Genomic DNA, 26448 nt, shown 5'->3' with positions numbered 1-26448 from the left:
TATAGTCCTTTATTTTTTATATCAGTGAGAACTCATGGCCTCCCATTTCATTCAATGCTCTATGATCCATTACTATAATTTATTGATTTTGAAGCTTAAATTGTCCCTGGTTTGCTATCTATTTTGCAAAGGATTTTGATAGATCCCTTTCATTCTCTGGGCACGACGGGATCTTGTACTTTCCTGTTCCAGTCTCTGGACTCAGATGCTTCTCTCCAAGAGCCCTGGTTCCTTTTAGTGGAGAATGGCATTGAGAAGCCAAGATCTGATGGTAGGTTTGCTCAGAGCTAGGAAATGTATGAATGTGTATGTGGGCGTACTTGGGCATGTACATAAATATATGACATACACTCATGTGTACAAACATACATGCGTACCAAATGCATTTTTTTTTTTTTTTTTTTTACCAAATGCATTCCTAGAGCTAGCCAGTTACCTGTCTATCCAATGAAAACTATGCACTTAGCCAACACCTCCAATTTCAGGGTTCATTCTAAGTTTTTCATATCCGTAACTGTTTTCCAACCGTGAAAACCTTGACTTCCATTATCTTTAACATATTTACCTCTTGGATCTGTCTGCCTGCATATAACTGATGTCCCATCTCAGCTCATAAAAAAAAAAAAAAAGAATAAAAAAAAAAGAATAAAAAAATTTTAGAATTTACAACTCTCAGCAAATTCTTGTTTTATGCTACTCCTAGTTTACATAAGGCTCTCCTATGTCTATTTTTTTAAAGATTTATTTATTTATGATAGACACAGAGGGAGAGAGAGAGGCAGAGACACAGGCAGAGGGAGAAGCAGGCTCCACACCAGGAGCCAGATGCGGGACTCGATCCCAGGTCTCCAGGATCATGCCCCGGACCAAAGGCAGGCGCCGCTGAGGCACCCAGGGATCCCCTCTCCTATGTCTATTGAATAAAACGAATCCCCCCCCAAAATAAATTAATTAAATTAAATTAAATTAAATATAAAATAAAATAAAATAAAATAAATCCCTAGTAATGACTGAATACCTACATGTGCTGGAGACTACAAATACCGTGCACTGTCATAATGAATATACGTAATGACCCTATGTGGCAGACAGTACCATTCTCCTCACTTTATGGATGAGCAAAGTGAGGCACAGGGTGGTTAAGTAACTTACTTAAGATCAGACAGTGGGATTCAAACCCAAGTAGTCTGAGTCTAGAGTCTCCCTCACTACTGCCCTCCAAATGAATGTATCAGGTAAGATGAGCAAATACTTGACTGTAGGTAAGCAGTAAAGGATGGCGGTCATTCTATTCTTTATAGCGCTAGTTAGAAACCCTGTGCCCAGAGGCACCAGGGTGGTGCAGCTGGTTACAGTGTCTGACTCTTGGTTTTGGCTCAAGTCGTGGTCTCAGGATTGTGAGATCGAGCCCTGTGTCAGGCTCCACAATCAGCAGGAAGTTTGCTTGAGATTCTCTCTCCTTCTCCTTCTGTCCCTCACTCAGCTAGCTCATGTGTTCACTCTCTTTCTGAAATAAATAAATCTTTTTTTTAAGTCTTTTTTTTTAAGAGTTTATTTATTTATTCATGAGAGACACACAGAGAGAGAGGCAGAGACACAAGGCAGAGGGAGAAGCAGGCTCCATGCAGGGAGCCCGACGTGGGACTCGATCCCAGGTCTCCAGGATCTGGCCCTGGGCTGAAGGCAGCGCTAAACCGCTGAGCCACCCCGGCTGCCCTGAAATAAATAAATATTTTTTTTTTCTTTTTTTTTTTTTAAGATTTTATTTATTTATGATAGTCACAGAGAGAGAGAGAGAGAGGCAGAGACACAGGCAGAGGGAGAAGCAGGCTCCATGCACCGGGAGCCTGACGTGGGATTCGATCCCGCGTCTCCAGGATCGCGCCCTGGGCCAAAGGCAGGCGCCAAACCGCTGCGCCACCCAGGGATCCCTGAAATAAATAAATATTTAAAAAAAGAGAGAGAGATGGGACACCTGGGTGGCTTGGTGGGTCTAGTGTCTACCTTCAACTCAGGTCACGATCTCAGGGTCCTGGAATTGAGCCCGCATCAGGTTCCTTGCTCAGTGAGGGTCTGCTTCTCCCTCTTCTGTCCCTCCATCCCCCAACTCATGCTGACTTCCTCTCTGAAATACATAACATTTTTTAAAATAAAAATTAAGGAGAGAGAGAAAAAATCTCCATGCCCAGGTGTGAGCAACATTTAAAAAAAAAAAAAAAAAGGTAAACCTGAAAATGACTTAAATGCCCAATAGTAAGGAAGTAGTTAAATAAAGTAATGAAAGTCCATACAATAGAGCATTACTTATGAAAATTATTGAAGAATTTAAGGGAATTGTTATTAAAACTGACAAACTTGGGGGGAGAAGTTGTTCATATTTATAACAACGGGAAAAAAATAGAAGTAAGTAACCTACGTATCCTAGACTGTCCTCTGCATTTTCCATTTCCCCACAATCATACCCCTTTCTCTGTCACTAGGCCTAGGGTTATTCTGTCTTAAGAAGTCAGGGAATAAATCAGTATTTTCAAGTCCTAGGCACAAAAACATTACAGAAAAGCAAATAATCTTACCAAAATATCTTTTATTGCAATTCTCATCACTTTTTCAGTCTCATTTATTTCCAGAGGTCTGGCAATTGCTTCTGTTCTCAGTTCCTATGAGAAACAATGAAATGAAATTACAAGTATTTTCAGAAAATGAATTCTCAAAACTATTCCCCAGATCTGGATATGGCTTATAGATTAGTTTTCCAAAGTTCTATTACAGGGTACATCTCTGATGTAAAATTTTCTTCCAGCACCTCTTCCAAACGTCTTTTTTTTAAAAAGTCGTATCTACTTCCAATGTGAGGCCTGAACTCACAACCCTGAGATCAAGAGTCGTATGCTCCACCAACTGAGCCAGCCAGGTGGCTCCACATCTTTCTAATCCTACTGCCAACCTATCCTCCCTCTAATGCCCTGGGCCGTCCCCAACTACAGCCCCCACATCGCCAAGACACCACAGGCAAAACTGAGCTTACCTCCATCATCTTTTCTCCCAAATTTACTCCTTTCCCTACATTTGTTCAGGTGAATCCAAAACCAAGTGTTGCTCAACTTGCTGTATGAATCCTCTGCCAGCTTCTATGATCTTTCCTATGATTGATTCCCTCTAAGTTGCTTGTTGTTGATAACTGATACCAACCATAATGAGAGGAGTCACCATGGCCCTGCCCCTGGCATTAACCATGAACCAATCAAGGGAGGCATCCGTGCCTATCACAGTGCTAGGAACTTCTGACACATGGGATTTCAACGCCAATGCAGTTATAAGGTTCCTGCAGCAAACTCAGCCTTGGCTTCCTTTATTCCATGGTACTCCTCATATCCCCAACTGATGGAAACTATGGAGGGCAGGGATTATGACCTACTCAAGGACACAAGGCACAGTGCCTTGCCTGTGGTGGGTGCTAGTCCTCAAGGAATGTTTGTTGAGTGTATGAAAAACAAATACTGGGTAGGGGATCTTCCTCAGATTACAGCTATATACAGAATGTGAGAAGTACCATATTCTTGGCTCCCATGGCAATTGTTCAGCCACTGATTATTTCAATTCATTATAGGATGGTGCTAAGAATCCCTAGTAGGAATCCTAATTGAAGTCATACAATGAAGCCACAGCTCTGTGGCAATTATCAAGTGATGAGCTCTTGTCTCTAGGTATGTTAGAAATGCATGCAGATACACACCCACATGCACTATAAAGAGAAAACATAGAAGGCCTGGAGCTGTCTTGTTAGTTATCTAAATTAGCTATTAGATAAGAGTGGCAGTTTTATTCTGTCAACTGCCCTTCACCAGGTGGCAACTGCTAGGTTAATATATCAAGAGCAGGATAGTGAGCTGGCACCCAAGTCCCCTGCTTCCAGGGACAGAAATGAAAAGCGAGAGGAAAAATACCATTACACTACAGCAGTGATTCCAGAACACAGGCCAGGCAGTGAGAGAGGTCATGGCTGACTTACCGACTGGAACAAAATTAATTAAATGCACTTAATTTAAAAACATTAGAGGTGAGCATGCATGCTTCAAATGCCATAAATCCTTACAGATAAAAATTAAACAAAACTCCATTTCTTCTTAAACCAGTAGGTCCCAAACTTTTACTGCACAATGGAATCACTTGGAGTTCTTTAAAAGCTGGATGTCTGGGCGGCCCCTGAGTGGGGTGCCTGGAGGGCACAGTTGGTTAAGTGATCAACTCTTGGTTTTGGCTCAGGTTGTGATTTCAGGGTTTTGAGATAGAGCCTCAAGTTGGGCTCCACACTCAGTGCAGTGTCTGCTTGACATTCTCTCTTCCTCTCCGTCTGTCCCTCCCACTGGCACCTCTCCCCCACCCCGCCCCCACAAATACATAAATCTTAAAAAGGTGGGGGGGCTGGATGGCTGGCTCTCACCCCCAGACATTCTAATTCACTGGTATGGAGGACAACTTGGACATTTAAAAGGACTATAGGAGCCACACTCTTATTAAACAGCTCTGTAAACGTAGTGGATGAAGCATTATCCTTGGTTGGCATTGTCTAGAACAAGGAGTGCAAATAAATTTTAATGGTAACATCAACTTCAGCTGAGGGGTAGTAACTGGCTAGGTCACAGGCTGCCCAAATCTGCTGCACATTAGATTAGCTAAGACTTAACAAGCCCCAGTGTCCATGTCTACTCCAAGCCAATGACACTGGCACGGAAGCCAAGTATCAGTAGTTTTTATAGGTCCCCACGGGACTCCTCTTGGGAGCAAGGTCTGGGAACCATGGGCTCAGAAGAGCACTTTGTAGACACAAATGCTGAGTTCCCAAGGAAAAACACCATGACCAGCAAAGTCTGCCATGGGCACAAGGAGGCAAGTGCCAGAAGCATGCCACATAACTGCCATTCCTGAACTAAAAGTCAAAGCTATTAAGAACAGAGCAGCAGCCACTAGAATCAGGATTAGCAGTTCATACTATGACCTCCCTGCACATTCCTCATTTAATCAGGTTCAGTGTGATGAAACGAGGACAGGGAAATCACAGAATCGGCAAGAAAACCTTGAAAAATGCTCAGCTAAGTATTTAAGTATCTGAACTCAGCTCACCCTCAACTCTACTTCCTTGCCCAGCAGGTCATACAGAGATGCTCCTTTGGAGGTGATTTCAGAAGCAAGCTGCCTGGCTGCTTTCAAATCGGCAATCTGGAGGGAAAATATCAAAAACAGAAACCTCAGTGACAGGTTTTTAACAGACATTCAGAAACAACCAGTTTGTTAATAACAATTCCTGCCACCAGTCAGGATACCTGACTGCTAAACACGTTTTCCACAAGACACATATTTCCATCCTGTGCATGAGCTGTTCCCCAGAGGGGAACCTCAGAGACACGTTTCCTGCTGCAGAATCCTGCTGTCCTGTGCTCAACCCTGCTGCTTCCAGCTCTCTGCCTCCTCACAGCAGGGTGCAGGGCTGCCGAGGGTCCCAAGGTCCCGTGAGTTAACATGTGCATAGCAGTAGCTGGCTCCTACAAGGGTGGAGCTACTGCTGGGAAGATGCCAGCCTCTAGCCCCAAGCACAAGCTTCTTTCTTAGGGTTCACAGGTCCCCCCAACACTTCCTTGTTCATGCTAACTTTTCCAGAGAACCCAAACATTTCCTTACTCTGCTCACTCTTCCTCGCTCCCCAATGAAGTCCCACCTCACTTTTATTCCCAAGCCACGGACAGCAAGTCTCCCTCTGCGTTCATAGCCACTGACTTTCTTCCCCTTTCCTTAGTCCCCCAGGGTTCTGCTTCCTCCAGCTACCCCACACACACAACCTCATTGCAGCGAATGTCCCATTCCCTTTGTCTCATCATCTCCCCAGCTTCCCACTTCCCAGCCCTGGAGGCCATCAGAATTCAGTCCCTGAACTCTTCTCTACCCCCTCTCCATCCTAAGCTCAGGCGGCAACACCTCCTATGACCGGAGGCTGGACGCCCCCATACTCAATGTGCTCCCATCCAAACTCCCCACCTTTCCCACCAGGCCTGCTCCTTCCACAATCCCCTCCATTTCAGTAAATGCAACTTCACCACTGCAGGTACTCAGACCAAATACTTCAGAGCTCTGATGGCTAAACTGTGTGGCCAATTTTCAATGTTAAATTATTTAAATTTAAATAAAATTTGGAACCTGGTCATTCGGTTGTGCTAGCTACACAGGATTAGTGGCTGCTACAGTATGGCATAGATACAGAACATTTATCATCACAGAAACTTCCAGTAGACAGTGTGGCTGTAGGATCTTCTCTGCATGGTCGGTTTTCTCTCAACTCACATCCAAACCCACAAGATCCACATTTAAATTAGGTTCTAACTTCTGGCCCCTTCTTTCCACTGAGCAGTCTGGCTCCTAGTTACAAACCTAAATGTGGGGCAGCCCGGGTGACTCAGGAGTTTAGCATCGCCTTCAGCCCAGGGCGTGATCCTGGAGTCCTGGGATCGAGTCCCATGTCAGGCTCCCTGCATGGAGCCTGCTTCTCCCTTTGCCTGTGTCTCTGCCTCTCCTTCTCTATGTGTCTCTCATGAATAAGTAAATAAAATCTTAAAAAAAAAAAAAAAAAACACTTAAGTATGATTTCTCCGGCCTGACCACAGGTGATCACAAAGGCTTCCCCTGGCAGGCCTCATGCAGTCAGCGAGGACTTGTGCCCAGGCTCACACCAGCCAAGGCCCAGCAAGGCAGTGCAGGCTCTGAAAGGAGTGGCAGTCAAGGATTCAGGCCCTCTGACCCCCACCTTCCATCTGCACCCCTAGCCTGGGAGCCTTCACTCCCAGGTCTTCAGGGTGGGTTGAGGTTCTCTTCAGCACCTCTGCCTCTGCCTCCTTGTGGGAGAGCTGGGGAGAAAACCTGAGGCCACTCTTCCCACTGACTCAAGACACACCACTCTTCCTAGTCCTCCCCGCCCGCCGGAGCCTTCTGTTGAGAGCTCCCTCAGGAGACAACCCCTTGAAGGGTGTGTCTTCTCCTGGGAAAAAACAACAGCCTGGCAGAAGAGAGGGGTGATGCTTCCTCTGCTTTTAGCCCCTGGCCCAAACCATCACAGTAGGGGGTTAAAGACTTAACTTTCATTTTTGGCTTGCTGCTTTCACCAAGTCCTCCAACACCTGACAGCTCAGCTCTCTCCCATCTCAGCTGAGCTCCTGACATCACTGCCCTGTTCAAGGTCACGGTCATCTCTTGCTCTCTAACAGGTCTGCTTCGACCCTCACCTCCTTCAGTCTGATCTCAACCCAGCACTATTACTCAGCTATTAGAAATGACAAATACCCACCATTTGCTTCAGCGTGGATGGAACTGGAGGGTATTATGCTGAGTGAAGTAAATCAGTCGGTGAAGGACAAACATTATATGTTCTCATTCATTTGGGGAATATAAATAATAGTGAAAGGGAATATAAGGGAAGGGAGAAGAAATGTGTGGGAAATATCAGAAAGGGAGACAGAACATAAAGACTGCTAACTCTGGGAAATGAACTAGGGGTGGTGGAAGGGGAGAAGGGCGGGGGGTGGGAGTGAATGGGTGACGGGCACTGGGGGTTATTCTGTATGTTAGTAAATTGAACACCAACAAAAAATAAATTAAAAAAAAAAAAAGAAAAAAAAAAAAACCCAGCACCCAAAGTGATCCTTTGAATCATGTACTTCTCTGCTCTAAGCGCAGTGATTTCCCAGCTCAGAGTCAAAAGTATTTACCGTGGCTGTGCAGGCACCACGCAGGGGTCTGTCACCACCCCGTTCCCAGCTCCCAGTCTCTCCCTGAATGGCCCCGTGTCCTCAAACGCACAAAGCATACTTTCATCAGAGGCTACCTTTCCTCCTCTGCTGCATGGCTTGCTCCTCCCTCCTTCAGAGCTCTGAAGACTCACCAGTCCCATCTCCCTACTGAGCATACCCGCCTCGCCTACCCCAGGCCCTGCCCTGCTTTGACTTCCCCACACACTGATCACCTCTGACCTGCCGTTCCTTCTGCTTTGTGGCTTAGTCTGACTCCCCCCTGGAGCCACAGGAACAGGATTTCTGTCCTTGTTGTTCACGCCTGTATCCCCAGCATCTCAACTGGGCCTGGCATACAGTGGGCTTTCGATACGCAGCTGGATTCATTTCTTGTGCCTTCTCTTTGTAACCAAATGCTGTGAGCACAGAACTGACAAACTGCTCTCAGTCAAGGACTATGGAAAGTACCTGACATGTTCCCCTTCAGAGTTTAAGAAGTACACATTCTGTCCTGTGTCACTGAGAGCCTCTCATTGTCCTTACCTTTGAGCCAAGATCAAACTTGAATTTGCTGATGTCCTCCTCTCCTATCTGAGAACCCTCCATCCCTTTGGTCTTCATAGCATTATAAAGGACAGAGGTGATCTTCAAAAGTTCTTTCACTGCATATCCATCTGCCTGATAAAGCTTCTTGGTATTGAGTTTTATATGTGCCTTGGTGGCCTAGTTTTACACACACACAAAAAAAAAAGTTTAAGGCCCTTTCATACATAAAATCTAAATTGAATCCCATGTAGGTAATTTGAAAACCTCTCTTTAATAACCTGATTGTGCTGAGTTAAACTTCCAAGGGACTCAAGCGCTGCAAGTGGGTGTGTAAACTGATACAATCTTGATAGAGAGCAATTTGGTAAATAACAATAAAATTACAGATGCACGCATCTTTGACCCAGCAATTCCAATCTTAAGAACTTATCCTAAGGATACAGCCACAAGCAAAATGATACGTATTGGTTATCACTATAGCACAGTTTCAAAAAGCAAAAGTTAACAAACAATCTAAATGCTGATCTATGTATAAATTATATAAATCATGGTATATCCTTGAAAGCAATGCTATCCAGGTATAAGAGAATGAGGAAACTAGATATGGATTTGGAAAGTTCTCCAAAACGTACCATTAAGTGAAGAAAGCAAGATTCTAAGCAGTGGTGTACCATATGCTACCATTCATGTAAAAAGAAGGGAAAAGAATGTATACTGTGTTTGCTTATATACCCATAAAGAATCACTGGAGGATGGAACTGGGGATGAACTGGGTCAATGGCAGACATGACAAAAAGTAATTTTATTCTATATTGTTTCACAATTAAGAAAAAAATCTCAGGGACACCTGGGTGGCTCAGTCAGTGAGGCATCTACCTTCAGCTCAGGTCATGATCCCAGGGTCCTGAAACTGAGCCCTCAGTCAGGCTCCCTGCTCAGCAAGGAGTCTGCTTCTCCCTCTCTTTCTCCCTCTACCTTTCCTCCTGCTCATGCGTGCTCTCTCTTAAATAAAATCTTAAAAAAAAATTTTTTTTTAACTATGATGCACTTTACCTATTCAAAACTAACTAAATAGGGGCAGCTCAGGTAGCTCAGCAGTTTAGTACCGCCTTTGGCCCAGGTCATGATCCTGGAGACCCGGGATGGAGTCCCACGTTGGGCTCCCTGCGTGGAGCCTGCTTGTGTCTCTGCCTCTGTGTGTGTGTGTCTCATGGATAAATAAATAAAAATCTTTAAAAAATAAAAAATAGGGGCAGCCCAGGTGGCTCAACAGCTTAGAGCCGCCTTCAGCCCAGGGACTGATCCTGGAGACCTGGGATCAAGTCCCACGTCAGGCTCCCTGCATGGAGCCTGCTTCTCCCTTTGCCTGTGTCTCTGTCTCTCTCTCTGTGTCTCTCATAAATAAATAAAATCTTTAAAAATAAAATAAAATAAAATAAATAAATAAAACATTTAAAAAAAACCCCACAAAACTAACTAAATAGAATTCTTAACAAATAATGAATCGAAACCAAAAAACCGAAAAGCCTGTACTGGCGAAATGCCTCCACAGGAACCTGGTGATCAGATGGGCTTAGAAAGGTGAAAGTAGCCGTAGCTGCTTTCTGTAGGAAAGAAAAACTTATCTGTAATGTACTTAATAGTCCAACTCCAACAAGTAACTGTCAACTAACCAGGAACTGGGCAATTGCCTTAATGAAGAAAACTCGGTCTTGTTCAGTCTCAACATCAGAAGGGATGTCGGTCTGAGGTTCGTACCTTTCATGGAGAGAAAGACAAGTTAATTAAGCACCAAGTCCACAAAAGACAAAGTGGGCAGCTGAGACGATCTGTAATAGCAGGCTCTCTGAGTGCCCGGTTAAGGGAGAAAGATTAAGAAAGACTTCAAAAGCATCATAAAATACCAAACACCAAGGGGAGTGAATACTCATATAAAAACAGACTTAAGTAACTTCAAAAATCAAATCTGGGGCTCAGCTTCCAAAATTAAATCTATCTCAGACCTCAAATTTTAATTAAAATAATTACAACTATTACTCTGGCTGACAGCCCTTGACCCAGGGCTAACTAGTTAGCTTGACAAACTGCAGTTACTGGAATTCTTCGAGTTACTGATGACCCACCAGCGGTCAGCAGACTGCTGCCCTGTGTCTCTGTACAGCCTGCATGCTAAGAGGGTTTTTACATCTCTAAAGGATTATGAGATGTAAAGAATAGGGTAGAAAGATTTTATGTAGCCTTAACACCTAAAATATTGGGATCCCTGGGTGGCGCAGCGGTTTGGCGCCTGCCTTTGGCCCAGGGCGCGATCCTGGAGACCCGGGATCGAATCCCACGTTGGGCTCCCGGTGCATGGAGCCTGCTTCTCCCTCTGCCTGTGTCTCTGCCTCTCTCTCTCTCTCACTGTGTGCCTATCATAAATAAATAAAAATTAAAAAAAAAAAAAACACCTAAAATATTTACGATCTCCTTAAAAAAGTTTGCCAACCCTGAATTAGATTTTTCACCCAAGGGGCACATGGGTGGCTCAATGGTTGAGTTGTCTCCCTTTGGCTCAGGTCGTGAGCCTGGAGTCCCAGGATCGAGTCCCACATCAGGTGTGGGGAGCCTGCTTCTCCCTCTACCTGTGTCTGCCTCTCTGTGTCTCTCGTGAATAAATAAAGCTTAAAATTTTTTTTTTCACACAAAATGAAATCTGAATCTAAATGATTTCTACTCCAATATACTCACTAGAGCATGTGGAGATCCCTGTCACCCCGAGGAAAGTGAAAACATGAAGAGGAGCGTGGACCAGTGCCCAGTGTCTGCTTCCTACTGAGAAATCTTTTACCACTGCCCAGTACATTCCCTTCTCCCACATCATTCTTTATATACAACTGATTTTTTAACAGGTTATAATTGAGTCTGTCAAACTCAAAATTTACTGAATCCTGTATTTTACAAACAGTACTCTAGGTGGGTACTGAATAAAATATAGTATTCACTCTTAGACCTTAATAAAGTACAATTCTAACCGTCTCACAAGCCAGAGAAGCACTTCAGACACAAGTCCAAAGTTCGGTGTGCGGAAGTTTTCCATAGAGATATGTCGAGGGTATCCCAAGGCTCTCATCATCTCTGTAAAATCTGTCCAAAGGTAAAATACAATTCGGTCAGTTCCCCATCAAAAAGCAGCCACTTATTTACTCAGATGCTTTCCTTGCTTCCCCTTTTTATTCCCAATGTACAAGTTCCCAATGTATAAGACAGTTTTAGGGACTATTTATCAAGTCTCTAAGAAGGGGGATCCCTGGGTGGCACAGTGGTTTAGCGCCTGCCTTTGGCCAGGGCGCGATCCTGGAGACCCGGGATCGAATCCCACGTCGGGCTCCCGGTGCATGGAGCCTGCTTCTCCCTCTGCCTGTCTCTGCCTCTCTCTCTTTCTCTGTGTGACTATCATAAAAAAAAAAGTCTCTAAGAAGGAAAGTAAAAAGGAGATGAAAGTTAAAATACATAATGTGCTTCTTGAAAAACATTTACATTTAATGGGAAGAAAAAGTGGAAGCTGTACATTATAATAGGGTTTAGAGGTTGGCTGTCAATAGAATTTCTCTGATATGTCATTTCTCTCTCGGATACCTTTCTCTTTACCCTCAAAATCAGAAATATCTGGTTTTATAAAATGTCATAGAGAAAAATTATGTTGGGGTGCCCGGGTGGCTCAGTCGGTTGAGTACTCGACTCTTGATTTTGGCTCAGGTCGTTATCTCAGGGTCACGAGATCAAGCCGTGAGGGCACCGCACTTAGCCGGGAGTCTGCTTCTCTCCCTCTCTGCCCAGCACCCCCTGCTCACATACGGGCACATTGGTGCATGGGCATGTTCTCTCTCAAATAAGTAAATCAATCTTAAAAAGAAAAATATGCAGGATCCCTGGGTGACTCAGTGGTTGAGTGTCTGCCTTCAGCCCAGGGTGTGATCCTGGAGTCCCGGGATCGAGTTCCACATCCGCTCCCTGCATGGAACCTGCTTCTCCCTCTGCCTGTGTCTCTGACTCTCTCTCTCTCTCTCTCTCTCTCTCTGTCTCTCATGAATAAATAAATAAATCTTAAAAAAAAAAGAAAAATATGTTAAGTGTTAACAGTGGTTATGTTTAGGAGTGATGGTGGTAGGGCAAAATTCACCTTTCTGAATTATTCTGGAGTTGTCTTTTTATCTTTTTTTTTTTTTTTAGTGAGCATATGGGACCTTAATAATAAAAGTTTTAAAGGTTAACTGCATTGTATTTAAAGAAATCTTAAAGAGACTGGTTGAACAATACAGTAATATTTAGATTTTTTTTTAATAAGCCAGAACAAGAAACAATAATACTAAGACTTGTAAACCGGAGGTTGCTGTCATTAAGCTTTAAGCAGAATGCAAAAATGAACACAACAAACATTTTCTGGATTTCCACAACATGCCAAGATCTATGTTCGGTGTGCTTCTGGCTCTGCGTAATGCCTGTCCTTGCTCTTCCTGAAGGTTCAAAATATCTCAACATCATTCACAAAGAGGCCACCTGGGTACTGGAGGTTAGGCTGGATCTCACCAGCCAATAGACCAGAAGGTACAAGAAAAGGCAGGTGCAACAGCACAAAGAGCTCTGTCACTGTTTGGGGGGAAATGTGAACAGAGTGATGGTCAACAAAGCAGCAGTCTTCCCACATTGCCTAAATACTTCTTCCCAGTAAGCAATAGTCAAGTGCTGTTAATTCTGCAAAATGGCAGCAATTTGACTATGCTTCTTATTATAAATTGCACAAATGTATGGCATTTATTTAAGGCCAAAACGTTCAGAAATCCCTTCTTTACACCCTTCTCCCGGCACAACTCCATTTGGTGTCCCCTAGCAGAACACTGGCCTCCGCCTGCGAGGGAGGAGAAACCTGTCTCTGTGACACACAGTCACCAAGAACCTTCAAATCCCAGAGGGCGTATAATTGACACCATGACGCTACTAGGTATGTCAATGAAATGTGATGCCTCTTCCCCTATATTCACATGGTAGAAAAAGAGCGATTCCTAACTGAAAGGAGTAATCATTAATGAAAGGTCCAGCAATTCGTCAGAAAAGATGTACCCAGATCACACCAAATTGGCGATCACCTGCTACACCTATGCAGGTGGAGCCAGCTGGCCTAATACCTTCTGATTCAGAAAATGATGGTGCATAAAAGGCAAGAGATGTGGGACGCCTGGATGACTACGTGGTCGAGCATCTGCCTTTGGCTCAGGTCTTGATCCCAGGGTCCTGGGATTGAATCCCACCTCTGGCTCCCCACGGGGAGCCTGCTTCTCTCTCTCATTAATAAGTAAAATATTAAAAAAAAAAAAAAAAGCAGGGGTGCAAGGGATGTTGACTCACAGAGTCCCATTGCTCCATGCGAGCTTCCACCCAGTTCTAGCTGGGTGACCTAAAGCAAGCTACTTGACCTCTCTCTACCTCCAAGTAGTTCATGCAGGAATCACACAACCCAATTCACTGTGCAAGTGGGGACGAAAATGTGATATTCTAAACAGGCGCCCCCAAAGTAGCACTAATTCGCTTATCCTCATTCCACCCCTCCCCCCTCCCTGCAAAGGCACTGGGCTTCTCCTCGGCAGCCCCTTTAGGAAGCGTGCAGGCCGTGAAGTCAGAACCCCACTGCCAACTCCGGCGCCAGCTCCCCCCGCCGAGCTGCCTGCCCTCCCTGCCCGGAAAGCACACAGTGGTTCAGGGGGGTAAGTGAAACCACGCGCGGGGCGGCGGGGGATGGGAGGAGACTCGGCCGCGGCGCCGCAGGGGACACGAGCAGGGCAGCCTTACTGCGGAGGTCGCGGAAAGACATGGCGATCTGGACCCCTGCAGCTCGGCGTAAGGGCAAGCTCGCCCCTCCGCGCTCCCGGGTCTCTATGGCAACGCGCGGGGCCCTGGACGGCGCGCAGCCGGAGCCAAACAGGACGCGAAGCGAAGCTGTACGGCCGCCCCGCGTGCGCATGCGCAGGGACAACCGGCAGCGAGAGTCCAGGCAAAGCCTAGGGATCCTGACCGCAGGGCAGGGCTGCGGGCCGCGGGGCGTTTGGGTCCCCTTCACACACTTTTCCAAACGCACGTCTGGCACTTGCGGACACACTCTGAGCACCAACTATGTATGTCCCTGACACCTGCTAGGCGGTCTACGTCTTGCTTGTCATTTCTTCCTCAATTCCCTAGAATGTGTGGAGGCCGAGAAAATTAAGGCCTTTCCACCTTAAGTTCAGCCTTAGCACAAGTACAGCCATCTCAGGCCCCTGTGAATAAGGGCTGAAATTTACCTTGCTTCAATTACAGGAAAAAACAGCTCACAGCTTAACGCCCTAGAAAGCCTCATATTAGAATGAGAACAGAGCTCAACGCCCATGGTAAAAAGTCCCATATCAGAATAAGAACTGAGCTCATTACCCTTGAAAGCCCTATATCAGAATGTGAACAGAACTTGAGAAATTCCTCCACCCCTTCTGGAGGTCCCCTATACCAGTCCATAAAACTAAGCTGGAACCCACCTCGGGGTCCAAGTCCCCGCTCTGCTATGTTGGGTATACTTGGGCCCAAGCTCGAGCTTGTAAATAAATCCTCGTGTGTTTGCATCGGTGTCGGCTCCTTGGTGGTTTCTCAGATACGTAATCTTGGGCACGACAGAATGTATGATACTGTAAGCAAAGCCAGGTCTCCTCCTGGGTCCTCTGCCCAGCACGTTTGTCTCCGGCCTGGGTAAACTTGGCTTCGCTGGCGACCGAAGCCCCTGAGAAGCGGCAAAGGCACGAAGAGGCGAGGCCCAGAGGCCCGGGACAGGAGGGGCGAAGACCCAAGTTGACCGCAAGGTGGCAACAGGCCATCCCGCCGCGACTGCGCATGCGCAGCTCGCTCGGAGCTTCACGACAGGCCGGAAATCAGACCAGTCCTCGTTTCCCCGGCGATTGTCTTGGCAACCGAGGTTCTTGGGGCGGGGCGTGGTCGAGCGCGCGTTGACGAGGGGCGTGGCTCTGGGGGCGTGGCTGCGGGGGGCGGAGCTGAGCGCCCCCGGATCCTGCTCAGCTGGGGGCTCCGCTGGGGCTCCCCTGGGACTCCCGTGGCCAAGGGTACCACAAGCGGGCTGGGGCCTCAAGGAGAGCCCCGAAATAGAGTCACACGCCCCTGGTGAGTGTGACGAGGTGGCAGCGCGCTTCAGCGGAGAAAGAATAGTCTTGCAACAAATAGTTTGGGAACAGTTGGAAATCCATATGCAAAGAAAGGAACCGACCCTTCCTAAATGTACGAGTTTAAAAATTGTAGCTTTTAAGAAGAAAGCTTCGGAGAAACGTTTTGTGACTATGTTAAGCAAGATTTCCTAAATACACCACAAGTATGATGCTTTAAAAAATTTTTTTTAAATTGGTATTCTGCAAAACGTAAAACTGCTCATAAAGACATTAAAAAAAAAAAAAAAGTGGGCAGCCCCGGTGGTTTGGCGTAATCCTGGAGACCTGGGATCGAGTCCCACGTCGGGCTGTCCGCATGGAGCCTACTTCAGATTATGCCTGTGTCTCTGCTTTTCTCTCTCTCTGTCTCTGATAAATAAATAAAATCTTAAAATAAAGAAAGAAACAGTAGGGATCAGGCAGACCCAGGTCCTGACATCAGGCTCCTGGCCAGGAGCCTGCTTCTCCCTCTGCCTCTCTCTGTGTCTCTCATAAACTGAATAAATAAAATCTTTAATAAAGAAAAACAAGAAAAGGTACCCCGCCATCTACTCCTATCACAAGACACATGTGATAGGAAGACTTGTATCCAGAATAAATCATAAACTCTCAAAACCCATTAAAAAGTGGGCCAAAAAAATAAAAAGGTACTTCACGATAGAAGATATGTAGCAAGTAATAAGCAAATAAAAGATTATTTGTCATTAGGGAAATACATATTAAGTAAGGACGATGAGGTATCACTAGGCAGTCATTAGAATTGTTTTGTTTTTTTTTTGTTTTGTTTTGTTTTTAGAATTGTTAAAGCAACAAAAAAAAACAAAAACAAAAAACAAAAACGCCAGCAAAAACCCTAACAGTGCCAAGGGTTTGACAGGATGTAGAGCAATTTGAACTTTTGGTATGCCAAACAGTGCAGCCACTTTGGAAAACTGGTAACTTTTTAATAAAATTAAAGATACAGGGATGCCTGGGTGGCTCAGCCTTTGAGTGTCTGCCTTCATTCAGTTCAGGGCATGATCCCGGAAATCAGGATCGGGTCCCACATTGGGCTCCTTGCAGGGAGCCTGCTTCTCCCTCTGCCTGTGTCTCTGCCTCTGTGTGTGTCTGAGTGTGTGTGTCTCTCATGAATAAATCAATAAAATCTTTTTAAAAAAATTATGAATGGATAAGCAAATTGCGGTACATCCATATAATGGATTACCCCTCAGGAGGAAAAAAAGAAACTGCTGATATGTAGGAGAACAACAGTCAAAGTTCAATGTGTTACACTAAGTGGAAGAAGCCAGACTCAAAAGGGTATGTACGATATGATTCTGTTGATGACAGTCTGGATAAGATGAAAATATAAAGACAGAAAACAAATCAGTAGGTGCCAGGAGGAGTTAGGTGCAAAAGAATTTTTGACTGTTCTGTATCTTGATCGTGGTGCTGACTACATGACAGTAGGTGTTTGCCAAAACGTATCAAACTAGGCACTAAAAAAAAGTCAGTTTTACCATATCTGAAACCATCTCAATAAGCAGGACTAAAAACAACAACAACAAAAAAGCCTTAAAAAAGCAAAACTACTGACACAAGGGTTTTGTTTTGTTTTTTTTATTAAGATTTTAGTTATTTATTTGAGAGAGAGAGCGCATGCACGCATGAGTGGGGGGAAGGGCAGATGGAGAAGCAGACACTCCGCTGAGCCAGGAGCTTGATGTGGGGTTCGATGCGGAGCTCTATCCCAGGGATTATGATCTGAGCTGAAGGCAGATGCTTAACCAATTGAGCCCCCCAGGCACCCCGACACAGGATTTATAAATGAGAGCCAAAAAAATAATAATAAGATTAAAGACAAAAGAATTTTTTAAAAAATTTTAAAAGCAAAACTATTGGGGATCCCTGGGTGGCTCAGCAGTTTGGCGCCTGCCTTTGGCCCAGGGCATGATCCTGGAGTCCCGGGATCGAGTCCCGCGTCGGGCTCCTGGCATGGAGCCTGCTTCTCCCTCTGCCTGTGTCTCTGCCTCTCTCTCTCTCTATGTCTATCGTGAATAAATAACTAAAATCTTAAAAAAAAAAAGGCAAAACTATCTAATGGCTTTCCACTGCAGTCCAAGTAAAACTCAAAACCCTTAGCTGTGTCTCCTCTGTTTCTCTTACTCCCTTCCCTTCATCTGCTCTGGCCTGCTTTCCCCGAAACACGCCTACCATCTTCATGCCTCAGGCCTTTGCATGCGCAGTTCCCATGGCCTGGAGTGCTCTTCCCAGCTTCTTCAGATCTTCGTGACAAGGCCTCTGGACGACCAACACCAAAGCGGGCGCTTTCCATGTCCTCCCTGTCACATTACCCTGCTTTACATTCCTCACAACGTGATCTGGGAACAGCTCGTTTGCTTGTCTTCTGTGTCTCTGGTCTGAACGTGTAGGCTCCATGAAAGCAGATGCCTATTTTGTCCTACTCTGGGCGCTCGCAGCTCTGGAACAGTATTCGGCACTCTCTAGGTCCTCAGAACACATCTGTTTAACACCTGGCAGACTGGCTGGCTGAATGAATGAGTGAGTCGCCTCACTTTGGTGAAAGGTCTTTGAGGGAAGGCCATACAGTCTGTACCCTGTCCTCCCAGCCTTCCCCCCATGCTCTGTGCTGGCTAGGATGCCCAGTTCGGGCTGTGGCCCAGGTGCTGGTTAGCTCCAGACTTGTGTGTTCACAACAGGCCATTGGAAAGCCCACCAGTTCTGCTCCAAGCTGGGCCAAAGTCTCAGCTCTGTCCCTACAGGGTAGCAGTCCGCTGACCCTGTGCTGTACTCAGCATCCGCTATAGTCGGCAGAGCACAAACAAAGCAATGAGAAGGAGCCAGAGCCTCCTCCCTTGGTTTTTAATTTATTTAAGTTCTTTAATTTATTTATGTAATCTCTACACCCAACGTGGTGCTGGAACTCATGACCCTGAGATCAAGAGCTGCATGCTCTTCCAACTGAGCCAGCTGGGCACCCCGGATCGTAATTATTTAACAGCTTTATTGACATACGAAAAAGGCACATATTTAAAGTGTGCAATTTAATATGTTTTGATAAGTATATACATGCAAGAAAGTGCAATCAAGACAGAAACAAATCTGTCACCCCTGTTTTTTTGTGCCCCACTCCTTTGTAATATCTCCCTCCTACCCTTCCTCCTACTCCAGGGGGACATTGCTCTTTCTCTCATTGTACATTTGCTTATTTTTAGAGTTTTATAAAAATGGAATCATGCAATATATGCTCTTTTTTGTCTGGCTTCTTTTACTCAGTATAATTATTTTGAGATTCATCTGTGTTGCAGCATGTATCAGTAATTCGTCAACTTTTTACTGTTGAGCAGTGTATCTATTATGTGGGCATACCACACTTTATTTGCTCACCACCTGTTAATAGACATTTCCCATCTGGGGGCTAGTACAAATAAAGCTGGGGTGAGTGTTCATGTAGAAATCTTATATAAACATGTTTTGTGTCAGAGTCATAAGGCGAGTGAATGTTTAACTTTTCTTTTCAATACACTTTTTTTAAGATTTTATTTATTTATTCATGAGAGACACAGAGAAAGAGACAGAGACACAGTCAGAGGCAGAAGCAGTTTCCCCCTGGGGAGCCTGATGCAGGACTCGATCCCAGGACCCCGGGATCATGCCTGAGCCAAAGGCAGACGCTCAATCACTGAGCCACCTGGGTGCCCCTTTTCAATGCTCTTACAATTTTAGATTTACAAAGTAGTTGCAAAGATACTACAGAGTTCCTGTATACTCCATCTATTCCTTATCACCCCCTCCTTTAACTCTGTTAACATCTTACATTCGTATGATACATTTGTCAGAGCCAATGAGCCAATCTATTTTTTTAAGATTTTATTTATTTATTCATGAGAGACACAGAGAGAGAGGCAGAGACACAGGCAGAGGGAGAAGCAGGCTCCATGCAGGGAGCCTGATGTGGGACTCGATCCCGGGTCTCCAGGATCATGCCCTGGGCCAAAGGCAGTGCCAAGCCGATGAGCCACCTGGGCTGCCCTGAGCCAATATTTTTTAAAAGCTTTTATTTATTTGAGAAAGAGAGCACATGAGCAGGAGGGAGGGGCAAAAGGAGAGAGAGCCCCGATGCAGGACTCGATCCCAGGACGCTGGGATCATGACCTGACCCGAAGGCAGCTTGTTAAGTGACTGAGCCACCCAGGCGCCCATTAATGAGCTAATATTGATACATTATTATTAACTAAAGTCCAGATTTACTGTTTACTTAACATCCTTTTTCTGTTCCATGATACTATTCGCGACACCATATTCCATTTATTTTTTTTAAAGATTTTATTTAGGGATCCCTGGGTGGCGCAGCAGTTTAGCGCCTGCCTTTGGCCCAGGGCGCGATCCTGGAGATCCGGGATCGAATCCCACGTCGGGCTCCCGGTGCATGGAGCCTGCTTCTCCCTCTGCCTATGTCTCTGCCTCTCTCTCTCTCTCTCTCTCTCTCTGTGACTATCATAAATAAATAAAAATTTAAAAAATAAAGATTTTATTTATTTATAACAGACAGAGAGAGAGAGAGAGAGGGGCAGAGACACAGGCAGAGGGAGAAGCAGGCTCCATGCAGGGAGCCCGATGTGGAACTCGATCCCGGGTCTCCAGGATCACACCCTGGGCAGAAGGTGGTGCTAAACTGCTGGACCACCGGGGCTGCCCCCATGTTCCATTTAATGTCTTGTCATGTCTCCTTAGATTCCTCTGGACTTGGGGGATCCCTGGGTGGCACAGCGGTTTGGCGCCTGCCTTTGGCCCAGGGCGCGATCCTGGAGACCCGGGATTGAATCCCACATCGGGCTCCCGGTGCATGGAGCCTGCTTCTCCCTCTGCCTGTGTCTCTGCCTCTCTCTCTCTCTCTCTCTCTCTCTGTGACTATCATAAATTAAAAAAAAAAAAAAAAGATTCCTCTGGACTGTGACAGTTTCTTAAGCTTTCCTTTTTTTTTTTTTTCCTTTTCTTTTTTATGACCTAGACAGTTTTCAGAGTAGTGCTGGTCAGTTACTTATTTTTATTGTGGTAAAATATACATAAAATTTACCCTTTTAAGTGTACAATTTAATAGCATTAAGTTCATTCACAATGTTCTTCACTCATCACTTCTATTTTGTTCCAAAACATTTCCTTCACCCCAAAGGGAAAGCTCAAATCAAGTAAGCAGTCACTCCCCATTTCTTCCTGCCCACTCCCTGATAATCACTAATCTGGCTGTTTCTATGGATTTACATATTTTTGACATTCCATATAAATGGAATAATAGAATATGGGACCTTTTACATCTGGCTTCTTTCACTGAGCTTCATATTTCTGAGATTCATCCATGTTGCATCATGTCTCAGTGACTTTTATGGCTGAATAATATTTCCTTGCATAGACATACCATAAACTGTTTATCCAATCATAATTTTTTTGAAGATTTTATTTATTTATTCATGAGAGACACAGAGAGAGGTAGACACATAGGCAAAGAAGCAGGCTCCCCAAGGGGAGCCCAATGCGGAACTCAATCCCAGGACCCCAGGATCACACCCTGAGCCAAAGGCAGATCTCAACCACTGAGCCACCCAGGTAGGTGCCCCTACCCAGTCATTATTTTATGAGTATTTAGGTTGCTTCTATTTTTTGGCTACTATGAATAATACTACTATTAATATTTGTGTACAAGTATTTGTTTAATTATCTGTTCTCATTTTTTTTTGGTATATACGTATATATAGTGAAATCACTGTGTCTTATGGTAATTCTGTGTTTAACTAGTTGAGGAAAAGCCAGACTGTTTTCCACAGTGACTGCACCATTTTACATCCCCACCAGTAAAGTCCAAGAGTTCCAGTTTCCCCCACATTGATATTTATCATTTCCTCCCCCCTTTTTAACATAGCCATCCTTGTGGGTGTGAAGTATTATCTCACTGTGTTTAAATTTTTTTTTTTTAATGATAGTCGCACAGAGAGAGAAAGAGAGAGAGAGGCAGAGACACAGGCAGAGGGAGAAGCAGGCTCCATGCAGGGAGCCCGGCGTGGGACTAGATCCCGGGTCTCCAGGATCACGCCCTGGGCTGCAGGCGGCGCTAAACCGCTGAGCCACTCAGGCTGCCCTGAAGAGATTCTTTTTACCCCATTGAATGGTCTTGGTACCCTTGTTGAAAATCAATTGACCATAGATGCATGACTTTATTTCTGGACTCTCTTTTCTACTACATTAGTTGAGATATCTAGCCTTATGCCAGTTCCACACTGTTTTTGTTACTGTAGCATTATAGTAAGTTTTGCAATCAGAGAAAAAGAATCTTCAAACTTTTTCTTTTTTAAAATTGCTTTTGGTTATTTGGCTTGTAATTCCACGTGAATTTTAAGATCAGCTTTCCTGTTTCTGCCTAAACAGCTATTGGGATTCTGATATGGATTACATTGAATTTGTAGATCATTTTGGGGAGTGTTGCTGTCTAAACAATGTTAATTAAGCCTTCAATCCATGAACAAGGATATTTTGCAGGGCAGTGGATTTTTAAATTTCTTTTTTTCCTTGTAGTTTCATAGTTTTCAGTGTTGTCTTGTACCTCCTTGGTTAAATTTATTCCAGTTTTATTCTTTTAGTTCTTTGCTAGTACATAAATTAAATTTTTGTGTGTTTATCTTGTATCCTGTAACTAATGAGCTGAACCTTACTATCTCTATTGGTTTTGTCAGCTCAAATAGGTTTTGTTTTTACATGTGAATTAATGTTTTGCCTGTATGAGAGCACATCATCTGTGAATGAGAGGTGGTTTAATTTTCGAAGAAACTGTCTCCCAAAACAGTGGTACCAGGGGATCCCTGGGTGGCGCAGTGGTTTAGCGCCTGCCTTTGGCCCAGGGCGCGATCCTGGAGACCCGGGATCGAATCCCACCCCGGGCTCCCGGTGCATGGAGCCTGATCCTCCCTCTGCCTCCCTCTGCCTCTCTCTCTCTCTCTCTCTCATAAATAAATAAAAAATTAAAAAAAAATAAAGAGATCCATGGTCTCTTAAAAAAAAAAAAAAAAAACAGTGGTACCACTTTACATTCCTCCCCAGCAGTAAATGAGAGCTCCAGTTCTTCCACTCGTATGACCCACATGATACCCATCATCTACTTATAGGACAATGCACAATTAGGAAAATTAAGTGACTTGCTCAGCCACTCAGAACCACCTTCTCAGTAGGCTCAAAGCGCTGGCTCAGACCTCACCAAGTCTGTGCCCCTGGGGCCTCATTTTTATGGGATGAGCAAACTGAGACCCCCAGAGGTCACCCAGGGGTGACTTTGCAGCCTGCAAGAGCTGTTTTGTGTGGCCTGTCCTAACCCAGAGGATCAAGGACCTCCTCTAGAGTTCCATTTCCTTCTTTTGGCCTTGCCCCACTCTGCCCCATCCCTAGGCTTCATCCTCTCCCAAACTTGAAGGTCCAGGAAGACTGAGAGTCTTCCGTTTGACATCACAGAGCTGGTTGCCATGGGAGCCCTGCAGATCCAGGGGGGGAGAACAGAGCCCTGCTGCACAGGAGGCCCAGCTGCTCCTCCCCCACCATTCTGGCCCTCCATGGAAGCCTTGGTCTGTGCGTTCTCTGAGCTGCGCATAAGAGAAGGTGCCAGGCTGCAGGGAGGAGTGGCAGGAGGAGAGTTGCCCTCCTGTCCTGACCTGGGCCCAAAGCCACCAGAGTGGCCTCAGAGACATGCATCCTTGGGAGAGGGGAATGGCCACTAGTGGTCTAGGCTGTGTGACCCTAGACTATGTGATCCTGGACCCACTGTGCAATTTCTATACTGACACTGGAATGCTCTTTCTAGGATAGGGGGCAAAAAGGGGTGGGAGAAAGGGCTTGAAATCCTGAGAGATCTTTGCATCACGCTCTCAGACTTTTCACACCTTCCTATTGATTGGGAAAGTGAGAAGCCACTGTGATTGGGAAAGGGAAGAGGAGTAATATGTTGGGTGGGGGTTGGTGGGAGGCAGGGGACTGAGACCATTTGATGGAAAGATAGGCCGGTGCTCAGCAAGCCACAGTGGAGCCCATCTAATGAGCTGGTCTTAGAGCACGTGATTGTATTCTCCTCTCTTGGCTGCTGCAGCCTGCCAGCCACCACCCTCCTGCTCTCCCCTCTGCAGATGCAGTGAGCTGGGCCCGAGGACATCCCAGCCACCCCAACATACCACCCAACATCTACGAAGGGGGACTGGGGGCCCAGCAGCAGCAGTGTCCCAGTGCCCAGGGAAGAAAGCCTAAGAACTTCCGACTGCGCCACCTCCGGGGCCTGGCTCTCTACCTGCCAGGCCACATGCAACCTGCCGGCCAGTGTGAGAGCCACTGGCTGGGCCGGCTCATGGCTAAGGGCTGCCTCTCACGTCCTGAGGTCATGGCCTGGCCCCTAGACCTGCCACAGGGGACTCTGAGCCCAGGTAACAGCCACTGCTTGGCCCTCCTGGAAGCTCCAATACCCAGGGACAGCCTGGGAAATACAGGTGAGCACCTGTCCAGGTGAGGCAGGGCTGGGGACAGGAGGGAAAGACCCAGGGAAGAGTTGGCTGGGGACTCAGCTGGACCAAGAATGGGGTCCTTTTCCTTCCCAAAGTTCCTGGGTTCCTGTCCCAGGTCTGCACTCAGTGAGGGACCTTGGACAGCTCCCCACCATCACCCCTACCCTCCCTAGTTCCACTGTGCCCATTTATAAAATGAGAAGGTCAAATCACAGAAAGGTCCTTCCGGCTTGAACCATGTTTCCTTCTTCCTCCTCCCTCATGGGCTCTCTTTCAAGAGAACTGCCCCTCCCTTCTGCCCCTTCCTATTCTGAAGAATGACAGGCTCTGGTTTGGGGGTGTGTCATAGGATGGGCTGGCAGCCTCCACTTGGGTTCCTCTGAGTGATTGTCTTTCCCTACTTTTCTTAGCTTCCAGTTCCAGTGTGGACCCAACCAAGGGTGCCCCCTTCCAGCCCAGTCCCTCTGAAGGCTTGGGGCTCAGGCCCAAGAGGTCCTGGGGGGCCTCAGAGGAGTCTACATGTCCTTTGTGCAAAAGAACCCGCTCTGGGGCTCTGGAGAGACCATAAGGATATGAGTGCCAAGGGCTGGCTGTCCCCATGGGGACAGGAGGGAAAAGGATGGCTCAGGAGGAGGAGGCAGGTCCAGACAGGAAGGGCTCAGCCCCTACCAGCAGTCGCCCCCACACTGAGACACCCCAGCAGCTGCCCAGCACCAGAGACTGGGCCAGCCTCAGGAAGGCTCAAGGGGGGGAGGAAGGGGTAGGTCCCATGGGTAGAAGAGAAGAAATAGAAGCCCTTGCAGCCTGCTCCAACTCAGGTCAGCCACTTGTACCTGGGAGGACAGACTGAGCGGAGATTTGGGCTCCGAGAGGCCGGGGAGCCCACAGGTCCGATTCCAATAAAAGCCAAGGCCTGTACCTTCTTGTCCCTGGGTCTCTCTGTGATGAGGTCAATGCAGAGGAGGGGCCTCTCAGAGCACCTGCCACCTGCGTTGAGAGCAAAGTTCCAGGTTGATGCCAAGGAGGATCCAAGGTGCTCCCAGCGTCGGTTGAGGAGTGAACATCCTCCCTCTGGTAGGACTCTGGAAGCCTTCCTGGATGGACAAGGTCTCAACAGACCTAATAAGCAAGGCATGGCATTCTGGCCAAGGCAACAGAGGACAAACAAAGCAGGCCAGGTGTAGGAAGAGTGCCAGGGAAGAGAGCAGGCTCTCAACCTGGGCAGAAATGCTGGCTTGAACCCCATGCCCATGCTCACTCGGGCCTTGATTGAGTTCGCTGCTCCCTGGCTGTCCTGTCCCTCCAGGCAGGATGGGCACAGTCCTTCTCCTAGCTGGGCTGGACTCCAGGCACAGTCAGCTTGGAGTCCTCTGTCCCATGGTGTCTCAACCTTGGCTCTGTTGACATCTGGGCCTGGATATTCCTTTGTTGTGGCTGCCATTCTGTGCATCTTAGGATGTCTACCAGCATCTCTGGCCTCCACTCACTGGATTCCCATAGCATTCTCCTTCCAGTGAGACAACTAAGTGTCTACAGACAGCGTCCAATGTCCTCTGGGTGTGTGTGTGTGTGTGTGTGTGTGTGCGCGCAGTATCACTGTGGTTGAAACCCTCTGCTCTACATCACTAGACCTCAGTCCAGTGGGGACAGAATGGGACAACCTGGGTTTGTCTTGATCCCCGCCACGCCCCCCCCGCCCCACCGGTGTGACCAACTCCCAGTCCCGGTGGCCCAGGTCAGGCTGGGGCTGAGCTGGCTCCACCAGGGGCTCCTGGCAGATCAAATGTGATGATGTCAAGGACGCTCTGGACTCCCGGGGTCCTTTCAGATATAGGGGAATAATCCCTCCAGCCCCCTCCCTGCCCTCATACCCTGGTCCCACCCTTGGACACTTTATAGGTCCCTGGGACAGCAGATTCTGGAAACTTTGGTTCCTGCGTGGTTTTCATGTCCCACAAGTGTGGGTGTGGCCTTGGGTGGTGGGAGCCTGAGTTGGAGCACCCAGAGAGCAGCCCAAGGAGGACTGACGAGAGGTGGCTGAGTGCTCCAGCTGGGACCTGGGCAGGGACATAGCCTCCCAGCAAGTCCCCCAGATGAGCCACTGGGGGGTGACAAAAAGGGTGTCTTCTCCTACTACTGGCCCAGAAGGCCAAGGCCGGGATGAGGACAGACGTTAGGGAGGCTGTCCTGGGCACTGGGCAGAAGACGGACCTTGCCAGAAGCCACACTACGCAGTCCCTGTAGATTGAGGGCCAATCCCCTCACTTTTGGGTGAAGCCGTGAGGCTCACGGGGGAGCACAGACTGCTCGAGTCCAGGTCTCGGGATTCCCAGGCTGCCGTCAGTGGCTGCGGCGGCCTCCAATGCGTGGGGCCCGGTATTCTGG

The 26448-nt window shown here is 46.7% G+C and overlaps 2 protein-coding genes across 11 annotated transcripts in view; one reads left to right on the top strand and one right to left on the bottom strand.

The window, feature by feature from the left end:
• Positions 1–15171, bottom strand: part of CLUAP1 (clusterin associated protein 1) — a 38265-nt gene extending 23094 nt beyond the window's left edge. For 2 of the 8 annotated variants that reach the window (XM_072835531.1, XM_072835537.1), the window contains exons 1-6: positions 14145–14303; positions 11333–11444; positions 9992–10076; positions 8316–8495; positions 5122–5217; positions 2574–2657 (exon numbers count right to left, since the gene is read on the bottom strand). In XM_072835531.1, the coding sequence (XP_072691632.1) occupies positions 2574–2657; positions 5122–5217; positions 8316–8495; positions 9992–10076; positions 11333–11444; positions 14145–14166 (579 nt within the window). In that variant the 5' untranslated portion in view covers positions 14167–14303. Of the gene's footprint in view, positions 1–2573; positions 2658–5121; positions 5218–8315; positions 8496–9991; positions 10077–11332; positions 11445–13703; positions 13867–14144; positions 14305–14860 lie in introns of those variants that run through there. The other 6 variants (XM_072835529.1, XM_072835530.1, XM_072835533.1 and 3 more) reach the window with 6 other exon arrangements.
• A 7846-nt stretch (positions 15172–23017) lies between these two features.
• On the top strand, positions 23018–24981 carry C8H16orf90 (chromosome 8 C16orf90 homolog). 3 transcript variants are annotated; one of them, XM_072835523.1, is made up of 3 exons: positions 23018–23139; positions 23695–24048; positions 24474–24981. In XM_072835523.1, the coding sequence occupies exons 2-3, from the start codon at positions 23865–23867 to the stop codon at positions 24629–24631; spliced, it is 342 nt and encodes a 113-aa protein (XP_072691624.1). In that variant the 5' UTR covers positions 23018–23139; positions 23695–23864; the 3' UTR covers positions 24632–24981. The 3 variants fall into 3 exon arrangements, with proteins under 3 accessions (XP_072691624.1, XP_072691622.1, XP_072691623.1); XM_072835521.1 differs by having other exon boundaries at positions 23023–23173; XM_072835522.1 differs by having other exon boundaries at positions 23028–23143.
• Positions 24982–26448: the final 1467 nt, after the last annotated feature.

The sequence above is a fragment of the Canis lupus genome, chromosome 8 (assembly GCF_048164855.1).
Source record: "Canis lupus baileyi chromosome 8, mCanLup2.hap1, whole genome shotgun sequence".
In the NCBI taxonomy this organism is placed as follows: Eukaryota; Metazoa; Chordata; class Mammalia; order Carnivora; family Canidae; genus Canis; species Canis lupus.
This window is presented reverse-complemented; position numbering and strand designations above follow the sequence as displayed.

Excerpts from the sequence above, each read along its gene's own strand:
- C8H16orf90 (XM_072835521.1), top strand. The coding sequence starts at position 23,041 with ATGGGAGCCCTGCAGATCCAGGGGGGGAGAACAGAGCCCTGCTGCACA. Across the intron at positions 23,174-23,694 it reads TGAGCTGCGCATAAGAGAAG|ATGCAGTGAGCTGGGCCCGA; the intron begins GTGCCAGGCTGC and ends TCCCCTCTGCAG. Across the intron at positions 24,049-24,473 it reads GGACAGCCTGGGAAATACAG|CTTCCAGTTCCAGTGTGGAC; the intron begins GTGAGCACCTGT and ends TACTTTTCTTAG.